The following is a 25,327-nucleotide window of genomic DNA, read 5'->3' as shown; positions in this document are numbered from 1 at the left end:
AATGTATTATATTTATGTGGAACAGATTCATTGGCGGAATCAAAACCACCAAAAAAAAGCTTTTTAAAAATGTTTTTATTACAAACAATTATTATTATTTGACAAATGACACAGTTCATATAAAAATGTATCAGGCTTTTTTTCTTGGCAGGAGGTGAGGTAGCTCCATGTCCACTTTAGGATTTGGAGATGGCAATAAGGAGCACTTGATAAACATCTGATGCTTAAAAAATAATAGTCAATGACCTTTCCTGCAAATATCCATTTCTAAAAGGCAGACTTTTTCCTCTCACAGTTCAGTAGCAAAAGCAATATAACACGTGTCCTTCATTCAACATCTAGGTGCTTCAGGGAAGCCCGGTAAATATCTTCTTCCGAAGGTATTCCTTCCATGCATCCTGTGTGGAGAGCTCCATAGAGTTCCATTCAAAATGAGGGATCTGTTTAAATGGCATTACCATTCATCAGTGACGTACAATTTTATATACACAGTAATACCACTGAAAAGGACAGACATGATATTTCACACACATACCTGGACAACATGATATCCCAGAATCTCCAGATGTCTCTTTCTCATCATGGCTTCCCCTTTCATGTGACGAGAGTTTTTGCAGAATGATTTGGAATCCAAGAAGTCCACAGCAACACTTGAGTATGTGGAAAAAGGAAAAAAAATCATTTTCAATGTGTTTACCCATGATAACAGTACATCGGCAAAACGTTTTCAACCAAACGTTCTAAAATCTACCAATAAAGTTTCCTACCGTTGTGCCCCTGGAGGGACCTCACTCCGATCCTTCCCGATAGAGTCAGAACCCCAGCGGACCTTCCCATCTTCAGATATCTGCAGCTGACTCTGGTCACTGTAGGCCACCGCCTGGTGGTGTCTGTCCAGAACACATTCAAAGTCTAGGGAGATAAGATGAAATATAGATCACAACTAGAACAGGTGACAGACACATTTGATTTAACTTTTTAGTGTAATACCAATCGACTAACATAACACACGGTCAGGACTCAGCCCTTACAAAAAAAAAGATTGCCAGTTTGAAACTGCAGTAAAAAGTGCAGAAACTGCATTCGACTGTGGTATTTTGGACGCAATGACTGCAGAATACATGCAGTGTAACTGTAGTTGAACGGCACTATAACTACAGTTACACTGCAAAATTACTGCAGCAATTTTTTTTAAATTCTGAACGCAGTATTTGCAGCACACTGTAGTTATACTGCACCCTGGCTGCAATCTTTTTTTGTAAGGGAGGAGCCAACTGCTGTCAAACATGCCCTCAATCCAATCCTGTGTATTACCCACCTACTGTGTAGAAATAAGTAGTGAGCAATGCCACTCTGGCACAATGAATCCCTCCAAGAACTTCCCCAAGCATTTTGTGGATTTGTTGTTGGACAGGACTGATGGACCCATTCCCTGACAAAAGTAAGTGTGAAATTAGACCCCTCAACATTTGTGATGTAGGAACTGGGGCAATCCACAAATATGAATATATCAGTATTGGCTCACCTTTCTTCTGTAACTGGAGGCAGTAACGCTCGTGGAACCAGGGAACCTGGGACTCTGGACACTCCAGACACACAGCCCGATTTAGCTCCATGAGACGCAGGCGGATCCGCTTGTTGAGGGCGTCAGGCAGGGCTACCACAAAAGAGAGTTTAGCTTATCCCACCAGCCCCATCTCATAATATTCAACCTTTTATACTACACACCAGTTTATTCGGTACACCACCCCGTTCACGAAAATGGTTCGCTCCTACAAACAGTGAGTCATGTGGCCATGGCTTGCTATATAAAGCAGGCATCGAGGCATTGAATGTTAGAATGGGCAAAACTGTGAGCGTGGTATGTTTGCCGGAGTCAGACGCGCAGGTTCCATTATCTCAGAAACGGCTGACCTCCTGGGCTTTTCACACATGACAGTGTTAAGTATCCCTATCACTTTGTTATTAGTGCGCCTGCGCAGGAGTCTCGTTGTTGATGAACCTGGCCTGAGTGCAATGGCAACCTTGTATTGTGCTAATACGGCTGAGTAAACGTTGTTAAAAACTGGAACCTTGTTGTGGTTAACAGTGTCTACGGTCTGCCGAGAATGACGCGACAAACAAAAAACATCCAGTCAGCAGCAGTCCTGTTGGCGAAAACAGCTCGATGAGAGGTCGAAGGAGAATGGCAAGAATCGTGCAAGCTAACAGGCAGGCTACAAACAGGCAAACAACGGCGCAGTACAGCGGTGTGCAGAACGGCATCTCGGAAACACACAACTCGTCAGTCATTGTCATGAATGGGCTTTTGCAGCCACACTGGGTTCCTCCTATGAGATAAAAACAAGAATATGCGGCTCTAGTGAGCACGCGATCACCAACACTGGACAACTGAAGAGTGGAAAAATGTTGCCTGGTCCCTGTTGCATCATACCAATGGCTGTGTCAGGATTTGGCGTAAGCGGCACGAGTCTATGGCTCCATCCTGCCTGGTGTCAACGATACAGGCTGGTGGCAGTGGTGTAATGGTAATGGCAAAAGGGGGGGGGGGGGGGGGGGGGGGTCCAACCCATGACTAGGTTGGTATACCTAGTAAACTGGCCACCGAATGTATATTGTTTTGCATTTGTATACAATTCAACCTTGATTAGCTTTTTTTTTGTTGATAGTAAGGGAAACAGGATACAAGTTCGCATTCATTCACACATTTCTAATATAATCCGATAACATACTTTCTAACTGGGAATCCAGCTTGGCAAGGAAATTCACATTGAAGATTTCTCGAACCAGGTCCTCCGGGAAGCAGTCAGCCACAGCCAGGGCATACGCGAGAAGTACAAGCAGATGGGGGTCAAAGGAACCTGGAGGAAGAAGAACAAAATATATTTGGCTGGTCCTATTGAGGAGTTCCAAACACAAAAGATGTAGCATAATCCACAATCACTTACTGATATGAGGTATGACGCGCTGAATGCAGATGTCAAACAGCTCGTCCACCCCTGGTGGATCATAATTCAGTACGGCGAAGGGCAACAAGGTGGCATAAGTCGCTGAGTAGTGGATCTTCAGGACAGGGGGGAATAGTTATAGTACGGGACTTCCATTCGGTCTCTACATACAGTGCCTTGCGAAAGTATTCGGCCCCCTTGAACTTTGCGACCTTTTGCCACATTTCAGGCTTCAAAACATAAAGATATAAAACTGTATTTTTTTGTGAAGAATCAATAACAAGTGGGACACAATCATGAAGTGGAACGACATTTATTGGATATTTCAAACTTTTTTAACAAATCAAAAACTGAAAAATTGGGCGTGCAAAATTATTCAGCCCCCTTAACCTCTTGGATCTCTGGGGGCGCTATTTCATTTTTGGATAAAAAACGTTCCCGTTTTAAGCGCGATATTTTGTCACGAAAAGATGCTCGACTATGCATATTCTTGACCGTTTTGGAAAGAAAACACTCTGAAGTTTCAGAATCTGCAAAGATTTTGTCTGTAAGTACCCCAGAACTCATTCTACAGGCGAAACCAAGATGATGCATCACCCAGGAATTAGCAGAATTTCTGAAGCTCTGTTTTCCATTGTCTCCTTATATGGCTGTGATTGCGCAAGGAATGAGCCTACACTTTCTGTCGTTCGCCCAAGGTCTTAGCAGCATTGTGACGTATTTGTAGGCATATCATTGGAAGATTGACCATAAGAGACTACATTTTCCAAGTGTCCGCCTGGTGTCCTGCGTCGAATTCGGTGCGCAATTGCCAGCTGCTTCCACTTTACCATTTGATTCAGGGGAGAAAGCATGTGTCCAAGAACGATGTATCAATGAAGAGATATGTGAAAAACACCTTGATGATTGATTCTAAACAACGTTTGCCATGTTTTCAGTCGATATTATGGAGTTAATTTGGAAAAAAGTTCGCGTTTTGAGGACTGAATTTTCGGTTTTTTTTTGGTAGCCAAATGTGATGTATAAAACGGAGCTATTTCTAATACACAAAGAATCTTTTTGGAAAAACTGAGCATCTGCTATCCAACTGAGAGTATCCTCATTGAAAACATCAGAAGTTCTTCAAAGGTAAATGATTTTATTTGAAGGCTTTTATGTTTTTGTTGAAATGTTGCGTGCTGGATGCTAACGCTAATGCTAACGCTAAATCCTTTGTTTGCTAGCTACTGTTACACAAATTATTGTTTTCCTATGGTTGAGAAGCATATTTTGAAAATCTGAGATGACAGTTTTGTTTACAAAAGGCTAAGCTTGCGAGATGGCATATTTATTTCATTTCATTTGCGATTTTCATGAATAGTTAACGTTGCGTTATGGTAATGAGCTTGAGTCTGTATTCCTGATACCGGATCCGGTATGGGGAGTTCCAAGAGGTTAAGTTAATACTTTGTAGCGCCACCTTTTGCTGCGATTACAGCTGTAAGTCGCTTGGGGTATGTCTCTATCAGTTTTGCACATCGAGAGACTGACATTTTTTCCCATTCCTCCTTGCAAAACAGCTCGAGCTCAGTGAGGTTGGATGGAGAGCATTTGTGAACAGCAGTTTTCAGTTCTTTCCACAGATTCTCGATTGGATTCAGGTCTGGACTTTGACTTGGCCATTCTAACACCTGGATATGTTTATTTTTGAACCATTCCATTGTAGATTTTGCTTTATGTTTTGGATCATTGTCTTGTTGGAAGACAAATCTCCGTCCCAGTCTCAGGTCTTTTGCAGACTCCATCAGGTTTTCTTCCAGAATGGTCCTGTATTTGGCTCCATCCATCTTCCCATCAATTTTAACCATCTTCCCTGTCCCTGCTGAAGAAAAGCAGGCCCAAACCATGATGCTGCCACCACCATGTTTGACAGTGGAGATGGTGTGTTCAGGGTGATGAGCTGTGTTGCTTTTACGCCAAACATAACGTTTTGCATTGTTGCCAAAAAGTTCAATTTTGGTTTCATCTGACCAGAGCACCTTCTTCCACATGTTTGGTGTGTCTCCCAAGTGGCTTGTGGCAAACTTTAAACAACACTTTTTATGGATATCTTTAAGAAATGGCTTTCTTCTTGCCACTCTTCCATAAAGGCCAGATTTGTGCAATATACGACTGATTGTTGTCCTATGGACAGAGTCTCCCACCTCAGCTGTAGATCTCTGCAGTTCATCCAGAGTGATCATGGGCCTCTTGGCTGCATCTCTGATCAGTCTTCTCCTTGTATGAGCTGAAAGTTTAGAGGGACGGCCAGGTCTTGGTAGATTTGCAGTGGTCTGATACTCCTTCCATTTCAATATTATCACTTGCACAGTGCTCCTTGGGATGTTTAAAGCTTGGGAAATCTTTTTGTATCCAAATCCGGCTTTAAACTTCTTCACAACAGTATCTCGGACCTGCCTGGTGTGTTTCTTGTTCTTCATGATGCTCTCTGCTCTTTTAACGGACTTCCGAGACAATCACAGTGCAGGTGCATTTATACGGAGACTTGATTACACACAGGTGGATTGTATTTATCATCATTACTCATTTAGGTCAACATTGGATCATTCAGAGATCCTCACTGAACTTCTGGAGAGAGTTTGCTGCACTGAAAGTAAAGGGGCTGAATAATTTTGCACGCCCAATTTTTCAGTTTTTGATTTGTTAAAAAAGTTTGAAATATCCAATAAATGTCATTCCACTTCATGATTGTGTCCCACTTGTTGTTGATTCTTCACAAAAAAATACAGTTTTATATCTTTATGTTTGAAGCCTGAAATGTGGCAAAAGGTCGCAAAGTTCAAGGGGGCCGAATACTTTCGCAAGGCACTGTATATACAGGCAATACAACAGTATTCCCTAATGTGAAATAAAAGGTAATGTGTCATGTTTCAAAGTACCTTGTTGATATTCTCCATGGCCACGCTAGCGATGCGGTCCATTAATGGAGTACAGAGGTGATTAGTCCTGGTCAGGAAAAGGGCCATCTCAGGCACATTGGTCCAGGATATCTGGTCCTCCAACCTCTGGAGTGTAACCATGGTCTCCTCCAGCAGCATCTCCTCAAACCATTCCCCTGACATGTACTTGAGCTCCTCCAACACCAAGTCCAGGCGATCAGCCTTGCGCAGGCGCTCATGCCCGCAGCGGTTCAGTGTCTGTAGCAGACGCACATACTTGCTGGGCGTGCTGTGTCGGTAGGACGGGTCATTTCGCACCCACTTAGCGACGGCCATTGCAAAGGTGTTCAGGTCATTCAGATTACACTGGGGCAGCACTGCCTCCACCCGTGAAACGACGCCTTCGTCGAGTCGAGGTGAAGGCAGCATGGAGAGAACACGAGTCAGCATGGTCACTTCATATGGGTAGACACTGTTCAGCAAGAACCTGTGAGAAGAAGTTGTATTAGCTTACTCATACTGTATAGTATGCAGTAAGAGTGACCCGTCTACACACAAAGGAGCTTGGTGGGCAAAGAATTCTTTTGAATAATTACTCACTGAACCAGAATGTTCCTTAATTTAGTGAAGAGCTCTGGACTCTGGTAATGCAGCAGGATCAAGGCTTGTGTGATCCTGGCTATCTCCATGGGCTTGTAGACATGCAGGTTCTTGTGGACTACTGATGCAATCCTGTAAAGAGACAATGTTACATTATGACTATAACTACTGTTCCCTGAAGGAGGGGAAACGAGGTACAACATACGATGGAGTCGCACTCTCGCAACTTCGGTTGAAGGATCTACAATCACACTTGTAATCTGCACCTCGCTGGAAGCCCCGCCTTCCACAGGTGATAAGCGTGAGGCTCGGATTCATTCCTTCAATTTAATACCACTCGTCACCGAGCACAGCAACGGGCGGTGCGGGAGCAAACAGGTTTTGCACCACGTTTCCCTCCTTCAGTGAACGAACATTAGTTAAAGTTATATGTTCCCTTTCAGTCAGTCAACTTCGGTACAACAGACTATAGGGAAATATATCATGCCACAAGCCGAACCCTACGGATACTACACTGAACAAAAATATAAAACGCAACATGTAAAGTGTTGGTCCCATGTTAAATTCGCTGAAATAGAAGATCCCAGAAATGTCTCATTTTTGGCACAAATTAGTTTACATCCCTGTTAGTGAGCATTTCTCCTTTGCATAGCAAGAGGCTGATTAAACAGCATGATCATTACACAGGTGCACTTTGTGCTGGGGACAATAAAAGGCCACTAAAATGTGCAGTTTTGTCACACAACATAATGCCGTAGATGTCTCAAGTTTTGAGTCTGCAATTGGCATGCTTACTGCAGGAATAACCACCAGAGCTGTCACCAGAGAATTTCATGTTCATTTCTCTACCATAAGTCTACCACAACATCGTTTTAGAGAATTTGGCAATACGTCCAACCGGCCTCACAACCGCAGACCAAGTGTATGGCATCGTGTGGGTGAGCGGTCTTTGTTGTGAACCGAGTGCCCCATGGTGGCAGTGGGGTTATGGCATGGGCAGGCATAAGCTACAGGCGACAATGAACACAATTGCATTTTATCGATGGCAATTTGAATGAACAGATACCCGTGACGAGATCCTGTGGCCCATTTGTATGCCATTCAACCACCTTTGCAGACTGAATGGTAGCAATAATTGTCCATCTTATAGGGGCCAGGCTCATAGGAACCAAATCTCGGGCCTCGCTTGCCAAACCTGCCTGTGCATCTGGAACAACAAGTTTCCACGAGTCCTTGTCCAAAAAAGGTGAATGATCGCCACGGCTGCCTGGGCAAACGGGGAGCCACAAGAATCAATGGTAAGCCCTCCCGGTGCACCCACTCTAACGTGGGCTGAATCAGAACCAGTGGTGGAACTGCGTAAAGTAGGGTACGAGGCCACTGGTGCACCAGTTCCCAACGGCGCACCCGGGTTCCCTTATCGAGAAAAATAGATGATGCATCGCGTTTCCTCGCGATGCATAAAAATAAGTTGGCCCTGACAAAATTGTCTCATACCTGGGAGAGCCTCCACTCCTGAGGGACAGGGCCCCATCTGGATAAAAGATCTGCACCTGAGTTGAAGCAACCGGGAACATGCGTTGCCCAAAGCATGTGCGCCCTGCTCCCCAGCAATAGGGAGCAATCCAAGGTTAGGAGGGAGAGAGAGTCTCTCCCCATCTGTTGATGCACGCCACCACTGACATAGTCGGTTCTGACCAGCCAGATGAAAACAGGAAGAAGCGCCAGTTCCCCAGATGAAAACAGGAAGAAGCGCCAGTGCCCCAGATACTCCGGGTAATTGACATGCAGTGTGTTCTGCACCAGTGTCCATACCCTCCGAATCGAGCTGCCTTCGTACAGAGCACCCCACCCTCAGAGGAATGCATCTGTCGTAATCACCTTGCAGGATATAACCCAGCCCATGGGAGCCCCCTGACAATAGCAGAGGGACCCACCACTTGGCCATGGCCTGGAGGCCTGACAGGGACAACCAAAGCGACTGGCTTAGGCTGCGAGACATGTCCAGGTGAGTGGCTAGCACGCAACGCTGAAAGGGCCTTATCAACAATAGCCCTACGGGAACGACTTCTAATCACAGAAGCCATTATCCCCTGTAGGCATAGGGACTGGCGAAAAAGCACTGTGTGACCCAGCCAAAATTTGTCTATGCAGAGCTCGAACTCAGACACCCTCTGTGGGGATAGAAAAGTGTGATACACACGTGAGTCTAGCTTGAGACCCAGAAACAGAATGCGCTGAGATGGAGTCAGACAGCCTTTTTTCTCGTTTCTTATGAAGCCTAGAGACTGAATACGGGCCAGTAGCATGGATGTGTGTAACATTGCTTGCCCTCTAGACTCCGCCACCAATCGCTGTAATAGCCGGCAGCTCATGAGCATTCTGAGTAGACTGAGGTGCTTGCTGAGGGCACTAAGGTCTAGAATGGAACGGAATGTCCATCCCTTTTCGTAACCAGGAATACCGGCTGTACCAGCAGTCCCGGATCTTCGACATAGGAATCACTCAGATTGCTTGCGTCTGGAAGGGGAGGATATTTTGTTCTTCAAACCGGGCATGGAGGCCTCGGGAACAGTCGACGAGATGATGCTGCAGAAGCGTGGGGGAGACATACGCACAGGTAGCCTAGTGGTTAGAGCGTTGGACTAGCAAGATCGAATCCCCGAGCTGACAAGGTAAAAATCTGTTGTTCAGCCCCTGAACAAGGCAGTTAACCCACTGTTCATAGGCCGTCATTAAAAATAAGAATTTGTTCTTAACTGACTTGCCTACTTAAATAAAGGTAAAATAACAAATATTGTAGCCTGACGTCACCATTCGCATGATCAAGGGCGACACTGCATATGCGCACCATTGGTCGGAAAGACAACGAGACTACCGTGATATGCCATTTGAAGGGGCGGGACACCACCTTGTGGACAGGGAGAGATTGGTTATTCCATTTCCACCACTCTTGATAACTGTGTCTCTGAACATGGAGAAGGAACACTTTTCATCGCATACATAAGACAAGACTTAACACCTGTGAACTCCGGGAATTGAAAATATCAATGGGGTTGCCATAATGCCGGGGGAAAGCTAATAACTTCCAGTCAAGGAAAGTTAAGCATACAAGCCAACGTTAGCCAGGAGGCTTTTTAGCCTATGCTTTGCTAGCTAGAATCTTTGACCTCAACACCCGTTTCGTTTAGAATAACCAAGTGACGTAACGCTACATATACTAAACAAGTGAGCTACCCCAGCAACTTCACCATTGGGACCGGACACTTCATCAACAAGTCTGGGAAGAGAGCCAAGCAGTGCTTGACCGAGACAGACCCAGGCGGCAGGCAACCACCGAACCTGGCCGCCCTCCCTCCCTCTTCGAGTAGCCTCCCTTTTCCGGCGACAGAGTATACATGAGACGGGTTGGGCACGGGAAACCACTGCATACCCTGCGCCCAGGCAGACATTTGTACCAACCATCCAACCCAGCTCCGCTTCCTGGCATCCGGGAAAGGAAAGTAGCCTTCTGTAATTCCAAGCTTCCTCAAGAATGCTACACGTCTTTCCAGGGAGCTTGTACACAGTACGTAAAAATGCGCACACGGACTGGTTCGAGTGAGGGCCGCCTGAGTGGGCTACAAGCCGAGACAAACTACACATGGATCATGAGTATCTTTCAGAGAAATGCTATAACCGCATGACTGGGGGCATGATCGACCCCGGCTTAGCCACTGTCGTCTCGGTCGTTTTCTTAGCCATCTTACTCATTGCACTAGCAAATTGAAGAATAACAAATTGTCTGTGATCAGAAAACGTATGATAACATGTACAAACTTCAGCACACAACATCCAGGGGGTGAGCACGCTCTACCACTATGGAACAGTTAGTAGTATGTATACACAACATAGTATGTTGTACTGAAGTTGGCTGACAAAAGGAACTTGCCTTAGTTCTACTGTCTACATGCAACTTTCAAACATGGCTGCAACAGAGAATGAACTTACTTTTGGATCAGATTCAGGTTTCTACACTGAATCTCCTCTAGTGTCTCTGCCACAGCTAGGGCCTGATGGGCATTAAAATCTTCTGCCAGTAGCAGTGCTGTACTCTCCAACCTGAAAGATAAGTGGTTAGTGCTTTCAGAAAGTATTCACACCCCTCAACTTTTCCCACATTTTGTTCTGTTTCAGCCTGTATTTTAAAATGGATAAAATGTAGACGTGTCTCTGATCTACGCACAATACCCCATAAACTCAAAGTGGAATTATGTTTACAATTTAATAAAAAATTTAAACCTGAAATGTCTAGATTCAACCCCTTTATTATTTCACGGCTAAATAACTTCAGGAATAAAAAAATGAGCTTAACAAGTCAGATAATAAGTTGCATGGACTAACTGTGTCCCATACATGGTGTTTAACATGATTTTTGAATGACAACCCCACCTCTGTACCACACATTTACAATTATCGGTATAATCCCTCAGTAGAGTAGTGAATTTCAATCACAGATACAACGTCAAAGACCCGGGAGGTTTTCCAATGTCATGCAAAGAAGGTCATTGACTATCCCTTTGAACATGGTGAAGTTATTACACTTTGGATGGTGTAGCAATACCCCCAGTCACTACAAAGATACAGGTGTCCTTTTAACTCAGTTGACGGAGAGGAAGGAAACCGCTCAGGAATTTCACCGTGAGGCCAATGGTGATTTTAAACTATTTAAGGTGTTAAATGGCTGTGATGAAAACAGAGGATGAATCAACAACATTGTAGTTACTCCATAATACTAACCTAAATGACAGCTAAAGTAATACTGCAAAACATGTGTCAAAGAAATGTTTTGTCCTGAATACAAAGCATTATATTTGGGGCAAATCTAGCAACACTGAGTACCACTCTTCTTATTTTCAAACATGGTGGTGTCTGCATCATGTTATGTGTATGCTTGTCATCGACAAGGACTAGGATATAAAGAAAAGAAAGAGCTAAGCGGAGAACCTGGTTCACTCTGCTTTCCAACAGACACTGAGAGACAAATCCACCTTTCAGCAGGACAATAAGGTTATTATTAAACACAAAGCCAAATATACACTGGAGTTACTTACCAAGACGACATTGAAAGTTCCTGAGTGGCCTAGTTAGTCTTGATTTCAATCGGCTTGGAAATCTATGGTAATACTTGAAAATGGCTGTCTAGCAATGATCAACAACCAACTTGACAGAGCTTGAATCATTTTTAAAGAAAAACAGGCAAATATTGTACAATCCAGGTTTACAAAGCTCTTAAGAGATTAACCCAGAAAGACTCACAGATGTAGTCGCTGCCAAAGGTGATTCTGACATGTATTGACTCAGGGGGTTGAATACATATCCTAATCAAAATTTGAGTGTTTTATTTGCCATTAATAAAAATAAATTACATTTCTTCCACATTGACAGAGTATTTTGTGTAGATCGTTGACAAAAAGAATAGCAATTAAATTCATTTTAATTCCACTTTGTAACAACAAATTGTGGAAAAAGTCAAGGGGTTTGAATACTTTCTGAAGGCAATGTAAAAGAGTTGAAAAAACGGTCTGTGAATTGAACTTGCGTCACGATTCAAAGTTGATTCATAGTTGTAAAACTATACAGGTTATTGAAACAGATAACAGATTATGGCCGTGGCATACTAAAATGTTCAACCTACCTCTCTTTGGTGTCCTCCCCTGCCATAGGCCCAAGAGCAACAAACAGCTTTGTGAAGGAGAAAGGGTCTGCGCTCGAGTCCACGAGTTCCATTAGCCTTTGTTTTGCAGCCAGACGGAAGTCACAGTTGTTGAACTGTATTGACTGGTAGAGCCCCATGATGATGCTTATGTTCTCTGCATTTAGGTGGGGAACATTGCGCAGGAGAATATGGTTGCACTTCTCCAGCAGGGGACGGTAACTATACTTGATGTTGCGCAGGAACTGCACCATCCTCCTGGGGTTGTTGTAATGTGAGGGATCCATGGTGTCAAGGAGATGATCTGCCTTATTGATGAGTTTATCCCGCATATGAGGGGACACCAAAGATGACACGCTGACCATCAGGGTTGTCAGGATCCTGCAGAGACAAATTTGAAAATGTAAGTAGTATCAAGGACTTACCAGTACTGATAATGTTGGTTTCTTTGTACCTGGCATCATCAATTGAGGAGAGTTTCTGATTCAAAATGTCAGTGATTTGACCCATTGGAGGACTGTGCTGCAGATGTTGATCACTTAGACAGACAGCAAACTTGGACAGTGATGGCATTGGAAATCTGAAAAACAGGGAATCAACCCACATCTGTACACCAGCTCACATCACCATGTTAAAAGATAATGGTTCTGCTTTAGGTATGTAGTATTCAATAGCTAAATAACACGTTATTGATTTACCTGTATAATCTGAGCCAGGCCTCTGAGACCAATTGCTGAGCAAGAGAATCAGATGGTTCCACATTGAGCCTTCAAATGAGAAAATACAACATTGATGTGAAAATGTAAACAAACATTTAAAGACTAAGTATGTATGCTTATCCACCACTTAGTCAACATCTGTACCTGAGAACATTGTAGAGCATGTCCACCAACATGACATCATCCATGAGCTCAATTTTGTTCTCAGCCAGCACCCGGAGAGTCAGGAACTCTGGGTGGCTTTTGATGAACTCAACCGTTCTCAGCATCTGTGGCTTATCCTTCTGGAAATGCCAGAGCATGCCTATGGCACAGCCAACATGGTTCACAGTCAGCTTGGCCTTGTTCTTGCCGACCACTTCCAACACTTGGTCTTCACCAGAGCAGATGCCAAGCTGCTCCAGAACATGATCCCGGTTCGCTGCTCCCCCATGCAAAAACCTGCGCAGGTAGCGGCTCCCAGTCACTGCTCGGAGCCGAAACATGGACATGGAGAACCCGGCCTAGTTCAAGTGACAATGGAAGTCCACCTATTTAGAAGGTAAACTAACCAGGGCCAAGATCAGGTCCACAGAAAGCTGCCTGCATATTCCTTAAGTGAAACTTCTGTAGAAGATATGAATTTATAGCGAAAATAAATACGTATGTCCACAAAATGAATCATGTGAAATTAAGGTACACGCTGAAACAATTCATTCATGCATCCAGTAACAACGTCGGCAACAACACAGCTGACTGACACTGATGGCGTCCTTTTATATTCCTAGTTATATCTGACAAGCATGCCTTTACAGTATGATTATAATATTACGAAATAATATACTTGGCAAATTATTATCATAACGGGTAAAGTAGTAAGTTACTATACCTAATCATTGGAAAATCAGGGACTTGACTTTCAAGCCTTAGCAGTGACAATTACAATGATTATAAAAGCGTGTGCTACTCACGTGGGGACAGGACAGTGCCCAAGTCAATCCCGTTCCCAACACATCTTGCCGTTTACCGGTGTAAGTCTCTTTTTGTTTGTTATATCAAATTATGAATTAGAGTGAAATCTACCTACCAAACAAACTAGTAAAATGTATCTATTTTACTTCTCCAGCTAGCTAAATGGCTACATACATTTTTGACTTCGGTCTGTTGGCTGTGTTAGGCTACCGTACTTTTTATTATTCTTCGATGATGTTTAAAGGCGATAAATGTTGCATTACCGCCACCTACTAGACTGGAGTATAACTACCTTGTACTTTGATTAAAAAAAACATCTTCAAAAAATATATATTTTTCAAATAAAAAAAAACCAACAAATACCCTACCATCTAACACTAGACTCAAATAATAAATACCCTACTCCACTATTTAAATATATGTATTCCTACTTTAGGCCAACAGTCTGAAATGATGGGACACCACCACTTAACACACCCTGTAACTCTTCTGATGTCAAGTCTCGCATACCAAAATACCTCTCTGCAGCTGCCACCACAACCGCTATTTTCTGCGACTTACGTTTCATCCCTGCAGTACAGTTGATAACCATTACTATAGATGCCAAAAATCCAATCTTACTGAAACATATATCACTTGTTGGCCTATCCCTCTGTACTGGTACAGATCTGTTACTCCTCTCAGGATCCCCTCCCCCTTGACCCTTCTTCGCTGCCTCACCATATGACAACTTCTGCACTACTCTAACCCTGGAAACCTCAACCTGCCTCTCTTGCATGGGACATTTCTGATCCCCAGCCACATGGATACCCCTACAATTAACACATACCACTACTTTCCCCAATGCTACTCACTTCTTCGTCTCATGCTCTTCTGCACACTTCTCACATCTAGGAACCTCACTCCTAAACACTGCTGCCACATGCCCATAAGCTTGACACCTGTAACAACGTAATGTAGTCGGCACAAAAGCTCATACAGGATAACTTATATATCCTAACATCACTGTCCGGCAAAGACTCAACATAAAAACTCAAAAGAACAGACAATGGATCTTCTGTTTCTCCCCTCACGCCACCCTGTCTGTCTGCTTTGCACCAAACAACCCTAGTAATAACTCATTTCAATGGCACCCTTTTCTTGAGAGCAAAACAATTCACATATCTTGCCCCCATTTTGTTTATTTATTTAACCTTTATTTAACTAGGCAAGTCAGTTAAGAACACATTCTTAAATACAATGACGGCCTACCAAAAGGTTTAACACCGCGCTCCCCCTGACCAGCAGAAACACATACAAGTATCACAAGACCACTTCTGGTTACCCTCAGCGATTCCACAACATCCAACTCTGTTTTCACCCACCCTGAAACCTCAAATGGATCAAAGGGGTCCACTTAAAAAAAAAAATCCCTCCTACTGTCACAGACTCATCTTTATCCTGACCCTCAGTGCAAGCCTCGGGCCCCGAGAACTTCACCACACCTACCACCTCCGATACTTCGCCCTCGATCACTTCCATTTCTCCTCCTGTCTTCAACTCACTCTGTTACACTTTCTACCATTCTTCTTTAACAATCTCAATTTCCCCGCCGTTTTAACCGACTCAAGTTCACCCTCTTCCTCTCTTAGACCTCCTCTGCCTTTTTTTCCGCTCCATTCCTCCTCCGTATTCCAAGTATAACTCTCCTTATGATAATACTGCACTTCTTCTGACATACATCTTGTCAAGGGACGCCATTTAACCGGCTGTCACAAGCAGAACGAACCCCTCGGGATGTAGCGCTCAAAAGTGCATCCGACTTGATGTTCTTCTTTATCAATATAGTAGCTACCACGGCGCTTTTCCATTTCAAACAAGTGCGCCCTCTTTCCCCCGGATTTCTCCATTTCTTGAAGCGTGACCACTACCGTACTTGTTTCAATATACTGTACCTTTTACCATAATCCATGAGCAAGTACCTAATGTAAATAACACGTAAACACCTGTGTCCCTTAGTTTATGTACTCTACATAAGCAGCAGGTAAACAATAACGGAAGACATTTAAAAATATAGATTTGATCAAAAATGTTTGCGTTTGCATTATGAGCGATCATCATAATAACAGCCAACACCAGCCAGATGTACCAAAGCTCGCACGTATGAAAGGCCGTCTTCTGCGCGCCGACTGGCGCATCTTTTTACCCAAAATGCACTGACTTTTCCTGTCGCGCCATCTTTAGAAAACATTGTGGAGGAAGCGCTGAATGAAACTCGATTTCACCTTGTTGAGGAGAACTACCGTGAGATATTGGCCTCAGTTGACCAACTGAGCTAATTTGTAGGTCAACTCTATAATATTTCCGCTATTGTGAGTTATGTCAATTTGAAATAGCGGTGAATCCGAAAGAAAGACGGAGATGTATCGTTGCATTAAGTACCTGCTAACGTTAACAGCAGCTAGTAGTTTTAGCAGCGTAGCTACTTGCAGGCCATAATCCGCAAAACGACTAACTAGAATGAAAATGTCGTTTTAGTTTACATTGTTTCGTCTAGACATTCACGTTATTTCATTAATGTTGATAAAGCGTGTTTTTAAATCAGTTAACCTTAACTATCTAGTCATGTTTTTTATACACCATGGTCCTAATGCCAATGAATGAATACGCTATATTAGCCTCCGCTTTTAGTTAGAGATGGGTGTTATGTTTGTATTTGTAAACAACTAACGTTAGCTAGCTATCGAGCTAAGTTACGCTCGCTAACTAACAGCAAAACACGTTCGTTTCAGCTACAGAAGTTTGATAATGGGAATAAAAGTTCAGCGTCCACGCTGCTTTTTTGACATTGGCATCAGCAACGTGCTGGGTAAGAATGTAACGTTTTTCCATTTTGATCTTACCACCAGTTAATCATATATCTGAAATGTAGAGATGCTTTACTAAAACGTACATAAACCTGGTTTATCTTGCAGTTGGCAGAGTTGTGGTAGAATTGTTTTCTGACGTCTGCCCCAAAACCTGTGAGAACTTTCGATGCCTCTGCACAGGTAATTGACTTTCTCTTGTCTTTGTACAATAATTTCAGACCATCTTTAGATGATGCACATATTGTCTTCTCTGTTTTGACTAAACCTTTACTTTTTGTGTAGGTGAGAAAGGAATTGGAAAAGGTACACAAAAACCTCTGCATTACAAAGGATGCTTATTCCACAGAATTGTGAAGGACTTCATGATTCAAGGAGGAGACTTCAGTGAAGGTATATTAAATACGTGTTTGCCTCAAACAACCAAAACGTAGAAATGTTTTATTTGCAGATATTCACATTTCTATATTCCTTCTGTACATCAGGCAATGGAAAAGGAGGGGAATCTATCTATGGAGGATTCTTTGAAGGTAGGACTCTACAGATTTTAGTTTAATATTCTAATCATAACCAGCCTCAAGGACTAACTAATGGCCTGTTTGTTTCTCAGATGAAAGCTTCTCTGTCAAACATAACAAGGAGTACCTCCTGTCAATGGCAAACAGGGGTAAAGATACCAATGGATCCCAATTTTTCATGTAAGTCTATCAATGTTTTAAGGGCCTTGCTATCAAATCAATTTTTATTGGTCACATACACATGTCTAGCAGATGTTATTGCGGGTGTAGCGAAAAACGTGTGTTTCTAGCTCCAACAGTGCAGTAATATCTAACAAGTAATATCTAACTGTTTCATAACAATACACACATCTAAAGTAAAGGAATGGAATTAAGAATATATAAATATTTGGGCGAGCAATGTCGGAGTGGTGTAGACTCAAATACAGTCAAATTTAATATAATACATTATATACATATGAGATGAGTAATGCAACATTTATGAGTTGGTCATTCATAAATCTAGCATCTTGAGTGAATCAAAATCTACACTTTTTTGACTCATTCTAATCTTCTGCTCCATTTTTTTGTTATCCTGGTATACAGAACAACAAAACCCACACCGCACTTGGATGGGTAATTATAATATTCTGACAAGCATTGCAACTTAGTTTGACAATCTGTATCTGATTGGATGGTCTTTTGATAATAAGAGCATGTTAGATAAATAGCGATCTGTTCTTAATTATCACTTGTTATAACTTGCTGATTTTTATTCTAGTGTCCATGTGGTTTTTGGCCAAGTGATCTCTGGCCAAGAGGTCGTTCAGACAATGGAGAGTCAAAAGACAGATACTGGCAGTAGACCATACTCTGAAGTGAAAGTTATGAACTGTGGAGAGCTCATTCCAAAATCAAAAGGTTCGTAGGATTCCCAAAAATTGTCAAGGTGTTTTAAACTTGTTATTGTTTTAGATTGGAGACCTTGGACTGTGTTATCGTCAGGATCATAGCTTTGGGAGGTATCCTTAGCACTTACCAGTCAAAAGTTTGGACACACCTACTCGTTCAAGGGTTTTCTTTATTTTTACTATTTTCCAAGTTGTAGAATAATAGTGAAGACATCAAAATCATGAAATAACACATGGAATCATGTAGTAACCAAAACAATTGTTAAACAAATCTAAATATATTTCAAATTCTTCAAAGTAGCCACCTTTTGCCTTGATGACAGCTTTTCACACTCTTAGCTTTTTCTCAACCAGCTTCACCTGGAATGTTTTTCCAACAGTATTGAAGGAGTTCCCACATATGCTGAACACTTGTTGGCTGCTTTTCCTTCACTCTGCGGTCCAATTCATCCTAAACCATCTCAATTAGGTTGAGGTCGGGTGATTGTGGAGGCCAGGTCATCTGATGCAGCACTCATCACTCCTTATTGGTCAAATAGCCCTTACAAAGCCTGGAGGTGTGTTTGTGGTCATTGTCCTGTTGAAAAACAAATGATAGTCCCACTAAGCGCAAACCAGATAGGATGGCGTATTGCTGCAGAATGCTGTGGTAGCCATGCTGGTTAAGTGTGCCTTGAATTCTAAATAACTCACTGACAGTGTCACCAGCAAAGCACCATCACACCTCCTCCTCCATGCTTCACTGTGGGAACCTCACATGCGGAGATCATCCGTTCACCTACTCTGCGTCTCACAAAGACATGGCGTTTGGAACCAAAAATCTCAAATTTAGTCTCATCAGACCAAAGGACAGATTTCCACCTGTCTAATGGCTGTTGCTCGTGTTTCTTGGCCCAAGCAAGTCTCTTATTCTCATTGGTGTCCTTTAGTAGTGGTTTCTTTGCAGCAATTCGACCATGAAAGACTGATTCATGTAGTCTCTGAACAGTTGATATTGAGATATGTCTGTTACTTGAACTCTGTGAAGCATTTATTTGGGCTGCAATTTCTGAGGCTGGTAACGAATTAACTTATTCTCTGCAGTAGAGGTAACTCTGGGTCTTCCTTTCCTGTGGTGGTCCTCACAAGAGCCAGTTTCATCATAGCTCTTGATTGTTTTTGCGACTGCACTTCATTTTCCTCATTGACTGACCTTCATGTCTTAAAGTAACGATGGACTGTCACTTTGCTTATTTGAGCTGTTCTTGCCATAATATGGACTTGGTCTTTTACCAAATAGGTCTGTCTTCTGTATACCCCCTACCATGTCACAACTGGTTGGCTAAAACACATTAAGAAGGAATTAAATTCCACAAATGTATTTTTATCAAGGCACACCTGTTATTTAAAATGCATTCCAGGTGACTACCTCATGAAGCTGGTTGAGAGAATGCCAAGAGCATGCAAAGCTGTCAAGGCAAAGGGAGGCTTCTTTGAAGAATCTAAAATAGAAAATATATTTTGATTTTTGTTTAACACTTTTTTTTTTTGGTTACTACATGATTCCGTGTGTTATTTCATCGTTTTGATGTCTTCACTATTCTACAATCTAGAAAATATGAAAAAATAAAAACCCTTGAATGAGTAGGTGTGTCCCAACTTTTGACTGGTGCTGTATGTTAACTGTCCTCTACCATTTTACAGCCAAGAAAGAAGAGAAGAAAAGACTAAAGGCCGTCTCCAGTGGCAGCGACAGCTCAAGTGACTCTGACAGTTCTGACGATGACTCTTCTGAATCTGAGGGTGAATCTGATAAGGAATCCAAGAAACGGAAGAAGAGGCACAAGAAAGAGTCCAAGAAAAATAAGGACAAGAAACAGAAGAAGAAGAAAGATAAAAAAAAGTTTGTGGTGACTGTTTTAATGTGTTTCGTAGCATGTGAACTCTAACAACCGCCTTCATTAGAGCGTAGGTTTTAAGTCTGGTCTGTAATGTCTGTAGGTCTGAGGCTGGCAGTGGTGATGAGAAAGAGGAAGAGGTTACGTCTACGGTACGGCCAGAGGAAATCCCTGTTATCCCAGAAAATAGTTTCCTTATGAGGAGAAGTCCTCAGCAGCAAAAAGAAGAGTTTGGAAAGGAGAGGGAAAAAAGGAGGGAGAGGGAAAGGCCTAGGGAGAGGTGAGTTTATGGACAAGACGGAACAACATTCCAGTTCATTCTGAACCTTTACAACTGGGAACAACAGTATATTCATGTAAATGCGTTTTTTTGTTTTGTTGCAGAATGTTTCATTGTCAGTCAGCATATCAGAGGAGCCTTCTGATGACAAGATCAGGCAGGACGATTAAAGGCAGAGGTCCAAGAGTAAGTGCACTGTCAAGCAAGTACGGTACTATCATCATACAGTTTCTGCCAAACACGGGTCTAGAAAGTTAATGGTAATTTATTATCTTTCTTGCAGCGGTACCGAACTCCGTCACACTCCAGGTCGAGGTCAAGGGACCGTTTCCAGCGTAGTGAGACTCCTCCACACTGGCGCCATGAGATGCAGCGTGCACAAAGGGCACCAAGAGCATCCAGCGGAGACCGTTGGATAAAGGGTGACAAGTAAGTACTACTTTTTTAGTATTTTAACTGCGGTGCTGGACTGATCAGGCTGTTGAAGTATATAGCACCTTATTATTATCTATTTAACCAGCTTCTCAAGTATTGGCTAATTTATTCTACTGCCAAAAGTTATCATCAGCCAAGGGCCAGTTATTTTAAGGTGTCTTCAAAGTCTCAACTTGGATTCTGTGTTTTCTGTGAGGGTGATTTTACTCTGTATTTATATTTGTAGGGGTGACATGACAGAGGACAAGAATGAGAGTGGCATAGCTCCAAGAGGAAGAGAGAGGAAGACCTCTGAAAACAAGCATGAACACGCTGCTGAAATACAGAGTAAAAACCGAGAGGAGAAGAAAGGTCGCTCCCATAGATCCAAGAGCAAAGAAAAGGACACTTCTAAAACTGAAGACAAGCACAACAAACACAAGGCAAAGAAGGCCAAATCTCGAAGCCGCAGTAAGAGCAAAGAGAAAAGTGGTAGGTCCAAAAGCAGAGAGAGGGATCAGAAACATAGCAAAGGGGATGATAAGAGGGGCCGCCTAAGAAGCAAGGACAGAAACCTCAAAGAAAAAGCCACAGAGTCTGGAACTCAAGACAGTGTTAGAAGTAAAGAACACTCTAAACCCACTGAGGCTGACAAGAACCGAGAGGAGACCAAAGGAAGAAATGGTGAGAAGCTTAAGGCAAAGTCTAGAAGCAAGGAGAGGAACTCTGGAAAGGACAGAAACCGATCTCTCAGCAGAAGCAGGGACAGGGGGAGACATGCCTCATCTCGAGACAGAGAGCGAGGTAGGGAGCGCAGTAAGAGCAATGAAAGACGGCGCCACAGAGAGAGAGAGGACAAAAGGAGAGGTAGATCCAAGAGCCGAGACCGGATAAGGAGTCCAGACAAGGTTAAGAGCAGAGACTCCCGTAGAGGCAGGCGCTCCAGGAGTAAGAGCAACAATCGAGACCATAGCAAAGACGGTTCATCTCATCAGAGGAAGAACAGAGACAGTGAAGACACTCACAGACGAAGGAGGTCCAAGAGCAGCAACTCTGAGAGTGAAGGGGAGGGCAAAGGGAAGGACAGGGGTAGAAAGAGCCCCATCTCCAAGAAGAAAAGGGAGGGAAGCCCAGAAAAGGAGACCTCTCACAAGTCCAAAGACACAGGGAAAAGCCCTGAGCGGAATCGAAAGTCAAAGAGCCAAGAGAAGGATAAAAACCACAGCAAGAAAAAGAAGTACAGCTCAAGTTCTGATGACTGTGATTAGTCCAGTCAATGTCCACTCTTGTCCATCATCTAAATGAAAAATTCACACGTTTATACCTAATAACGTGTGTGGGTGGTTCTGCTGTAGAACGATTTTAGACAAATACTACAACCAATCCAATTCTGGAACATTTGTACAATTTAAGATTTCAAAAGTTTTGACAGCTAGGAGATGTTTTTTTTTGGGGGGGGGGGGGGGGGTTCAGTCAGACAAATTTTTACAAATGTTGGAAATGTAATGTGCATTGAGGGTTAGTGGTGAAATGGCTGAACATGTGACTGTTGGAAGGAACATTAAAAGTTTGTCAGGTTTAATGATTATTTTTTACTTTTTTTGTTGTCTGGTACAGAGTGGTCATGTTATTCCAGTGTGGTAATTGTAATTGAAGGGATGAGTTGTTCTTTCTGGCCTTAATGCCTGATTTAACTAATATTACATGGATACATCACCAGTATGACTAATCATAAGGTTATTTTTTATTAAGTGTTTGCATTACCAACTGTCACATTATTTGTCACTGAACATACTGTAAGTGCTACATATAAAACTGTCTGACATAAGTGTATATGTCAGTAGAGAAGGCTCAATTTGATTTGAAGGGCTGATTATTAAAATGGTTGTGGTGTTAGATACATTTTTTAAAAATTGTTTGTTACCTGGCTGTTTCAAGGAATTCTAACTTTTTCCTGACCTCAGTCAGAAAATGAATTAGGAACTGACACATTGCTTTTTGTATTATTGTATGCATTTTTTAATTTTTTTTTAGACGTGCTTATGTTCAGACCCCTCCTCTTACATCTTTTAAAATGTAAAAAATAAATAAAATCGCCCTTAGGTGTAAATGCATTGCTGTGGTGTTCCACCGTGTTAGTTCATACTGGTGTTACATTCCTCGCCATGACTTTCCTTTGAACTATAAATGAAAACCACTGGCTTTGTGTAAACAGTCAGAGTTCAATATTCCCTAATGAAACATCTGCTTTGAAATAAAAGGATATGGTTAAAATGTTTGTTTTATTGCCTATAGATTGTTTATCATGTTTAACAGAAGAGTGACAATTGATACAATAGATATAGAGAACATTGATGAATCACATTTTTAATCTGGTGGAGTAGTTCATAGGAGAGAGGGGAAAGGGGGATGAATGAGCAAATTGGAAGCTGTATTAAAATGAAACTACCCTGGTCCCAGATCTGTGCTTTATCCAACTCTTGACTATTGTTATGCAGGTACAGATCTAGGACCAGGCTATCAGTATTGTTTCCCAATTTGTGCACTAGTTTTAATTGAACTGTGTATATTCAGTAGTGTAATGTGCTTAAGTAGTTTTTTGGGGTATCTGTACGGTACTATTTATAGTTTTGACAACTTGCTTTTACTCCACTATATTCCTAAAGAAAATAATGTACTTTCTACTCCAAACATTTCCCTGACACCCAAAAGTATTCGTTACATTTTGAATGCTTAACAGGACAGGAGAATTGTTCAATTTATGCACTTAAAGAGAAAATTATTTTAATGGGTGACTTTTACCTGAGTCCTTTTACCCGAGTTACTTGAGTCCTTTTCTATTTAGGTATCTTTACTTTTACTCAAGTTTGACAATTTGTTACTTTTTCCACCACTGTGTATATTCTCAAAACTAAACAAAAAATTATAATTTCAGAGACATTGGTTACTATCACTATCTCTACATTCCCATAATTCTGAGATGAGTCATCTTGGAGCACTGAAAAGGACATCCATCATCACACTATGTCAGTCAATGTATGTGCAATAAATTACTAAATGGTCTTATATCATAAATGCTTATGACTTTTTTACATTTTTAATTCCATTGGTTTATTTTTCTAATCATGTTTTACCTGACCATGGCTGCGTTCACACAAATCAAATTTTATTTGTCACATACACATGGTTAGCAGATGTTAATGCGAGTGTAGCGAAATGCTTGTGCCTCTAGTTCCGACAATGCAGTAAAAACCAACAAGTAATCTAACTAACAATTCCAAAACTACTGTCTTATACACAGTGTAAGGGGATAAAGAATATGTACATAAGGATATATGAATGAGTGATGGTACAGAGCAGCATAGGCAAGATACAGTAGATGGTATCGAGTACAGTATATACATATGAGATGAGTATGTAAACAAAGTGGCATAGTTAAAGTGGCTAGTGATACATGTATTACATAAGGATGCAGTCGATGATATAGAGTACAGTATATACGTATGCATATGAGATTAATAATGTAGGATAAGTAACATTATATAAGGTAGCATTGTTTAAAGTGGCTAGTGATATATTTACATCATTTCCCATCAATTCCATTATTAAAGTGGCTGGAGTTGAGTCAGTGTCAGTGTGTTGGCAGCAGCCACTCAATGTTAGTGGTGGCTGTTTAACAGTCTGATGGCCTTGAGATAGAAGCTGTTTTTCAGTCTCTCGGTCCCAGCTTTGATGCACCTGTACTGACCTCGCCTTCTGGATGATAGCGGGGTGAACAGGCAGTGGCTCGGGTGGTTGATGTCCTTGATGATCTTTATGGCCTTCCTGTGACATCGGGTGGTGTAGGTGTCCTGGAGGGCAGGTAGTTTGCCCCCGGTGATGCGTTGTGCAGACCTCACTACCCTCTGGAGAGCCTTACGGTTGTGGGCGGAGCAGTTGCCATACCAGGCGGTGATACAGCCCGCCAGGATGCTCTCGATTGTGCATCTGTAGAAGTTTGTGAGTACTTTTGGTGACAAGCCGAATTTCTTCAGCCTCCTGAGGTTGAAGAGGCGCTGCTGCGCCTTCTTCACGATGCTGTCTGTGTGAGTGGACCAATTCAGTTTGTCTGTGATGTGTATGCCGAGGAACTTAAACTTGCTACCCTCTCCACTACTGTTCCATCGATGTGGATAGGGGGGTGTTCCCTCTGCTGTTTCCTGACGTCCACAATCATCTCCTTAGTTCAGATCAGCCCAATACTGATCTTTCTTCTACTAATTGTTCTTTTGACCAATTACATCAGATCTTTCAGAGCTGATCTGATTGGTCAACAGACCAATTAGTGAAAAAAAAGATTTGTGTAAATGCAGCCCATGTTGCTCTTTTCAACAGATCTTTACCATGTGAATCCAAGTTTTTTTCTTGGATTGCTGAATATACCACGTCTCGTTCAGCGCCTTGACGTCCTGAGATCTACTGCTGACATAATTGGGCATCTGGACACCAATGTCATCTTGAACCAAGTAACTTGGTCTCACTCCTCCAAAGATGGGGCCAAGACCACCTCCAATTCCCTCCCTGGCAGCTTTGTGGTGTAAGTATTGTATGTCTTGATCACATTCTTTGCATACTGCTGGATCTGCTTCTCCACAGTCACTACAGCCCCTGGTTTGATTCCAGGCTGTATCA

General features: G+C 42.3%; 2 protein-coding genes across 3 annotated transcripts; one reads left to right on the top strand and one right to left on the bottom strand.

Annotated features, from left to right (window-relative positions):
- Positions 1 to 60: 60 nt before the first annotated feature.
- On the bottom strand, positions 61 to 15,960 carry LOC139380261 (FAST kinase domains 1). 2 transcript variants are annotated; one of them, XM_071122807.1, is made up of 15 exons: positions 13,831 to 15,960; positions 13,025 to 13,486; positions 12,860 to 12,928; positions 12,616 to 12,741; positions 12,144 to 12,542; positions 10,457 to 10,567; positions 6,467 to 6,598; positions 5,867 to 6,353; positions 2,949 to 3,063; positions 2,733 to 2,861; positions 1,526 to 1,657; positions 1,319 to 1,432; positions 768 to 912; positions 536 to 650; positions 61 to 440 (listed from the first exon to the last, which is right to left on the bottom strand). In XM_071122807.1, exons 2-15 carry the CDS (start codon positions 13,369 to 13,371, stop codon positions 348 to 350), a joined length of 2,514 nt encoding a protein of 837 aa, XP_070978908.1. In that variant the 5' UTR covers positions 13,372 to 13,486; positions 13,831 to 15,960; the 3' UTR covers positions 61 to 347. The 2 variants fall into 2 exon arrangements, with proteins under 2 accessions (XP_070978908.1, XP_070978909.1); XM_071122808.1 differs by lacking the exon at positions 13,831 to 15,960 and adding an exon at positions 13,749 to 13,766.
- Positions 15,924 to 23,731, top strand: LOC139380262 (peptidyl-prolyl cis-trans isomerase G-like). The gene is made up of 13 exons (XM_071122809.1): positions 15,924 to 16,152; positions 16,603 to 16,679; positions 16,786 to 16,860; positions 16,963 to 17,070; positions 17,163 to 17,207; positions 17,288 to 17,375; positions 17,781 to 17,810; positions 17,956 to 18,095; positions 19,769 to 19,967; positions 20,066 to 20,242; positions 20,347 to 20,428; positions 20,526 to 20,671; positions 20,904 to 23,731. Exons 2-13 carry the CDS (start codon positions 16,619 to 16,621, stop codon positions 21,922 to 21,924), a joined length of 2,172 nt encoding a protein of 723 aa, XP_070978910.1. The 5' UTR covers positions 15,924 to 16,152; positions 16,603 to 16,618; the 3' UTR covers positions 21,925 to 23,731.
- Positions 23,732 to 25,327: the final 1,596 nt, after the last annotated feature.

This window comes from Oncorhynchus clarkii, chromosome 22 (genome assembly GCF_045791955.1).
Source record: "Oncorhynchus clarkii lewisi isolate Uvic-CL-2024 chromosome 22, UVic_Ocla_1.0, whole genome shotgun sequence".
Classification (NCBI taxonomy): Eukaryota; Metazoa; Chordata; class Actinopteri; order Salmoniformes; family Salmonidae; genus Oncorhynchus; species Oncorhynchus clarkii.
Note: the sequence above shows the minus strand (reverse complement) of the source record. Positions and strands in the feature narration are given on the sequence as shown.

Coding starts and splice junctions, on each gene's coding strand:
- LOC139380261 (XM_071122807.1), bottom strand. CDS start 13,371: ATGTCCATGTTTCGGCTCCGAGCAGTGACTGGGAGCCGCTACCTGCGC. Junction 12,543..12,615: donor TCCTCAATTGATGATGCCAG/GTACAAAGAAAC, acceptor TTGTCTCTGCAG/GATCCTGACAACCCTGATGG. Junction 651..767: donor GTCCCTCCAGGGGCACAACG/GTAGGAAACTTT, acceptor CACATACTCAAG/TGTTGCTGTGGACTTCTTGG.
- LOC139380262 (XM_071122809.1), top strand. CDS start 16,619: ATGGGAATAAAAGTTCAGCGTCCACGCTGCTTTTTTGACATTGGCATC. Junction 16,680..16,785: donor TGGCATCAGCAACGTGCTGG/GTAAGAATGTAA, acceptor TTTATCTTGCAG/TTGGCAGAGTTGTGGTAGAA. Junction 20,672..20,903: donor CGTTGGATAAAGGGTGACAA/GTAAGTACTACT, acceptor TTATATTTGTAG/GGGTGACATGACAGAGGACA.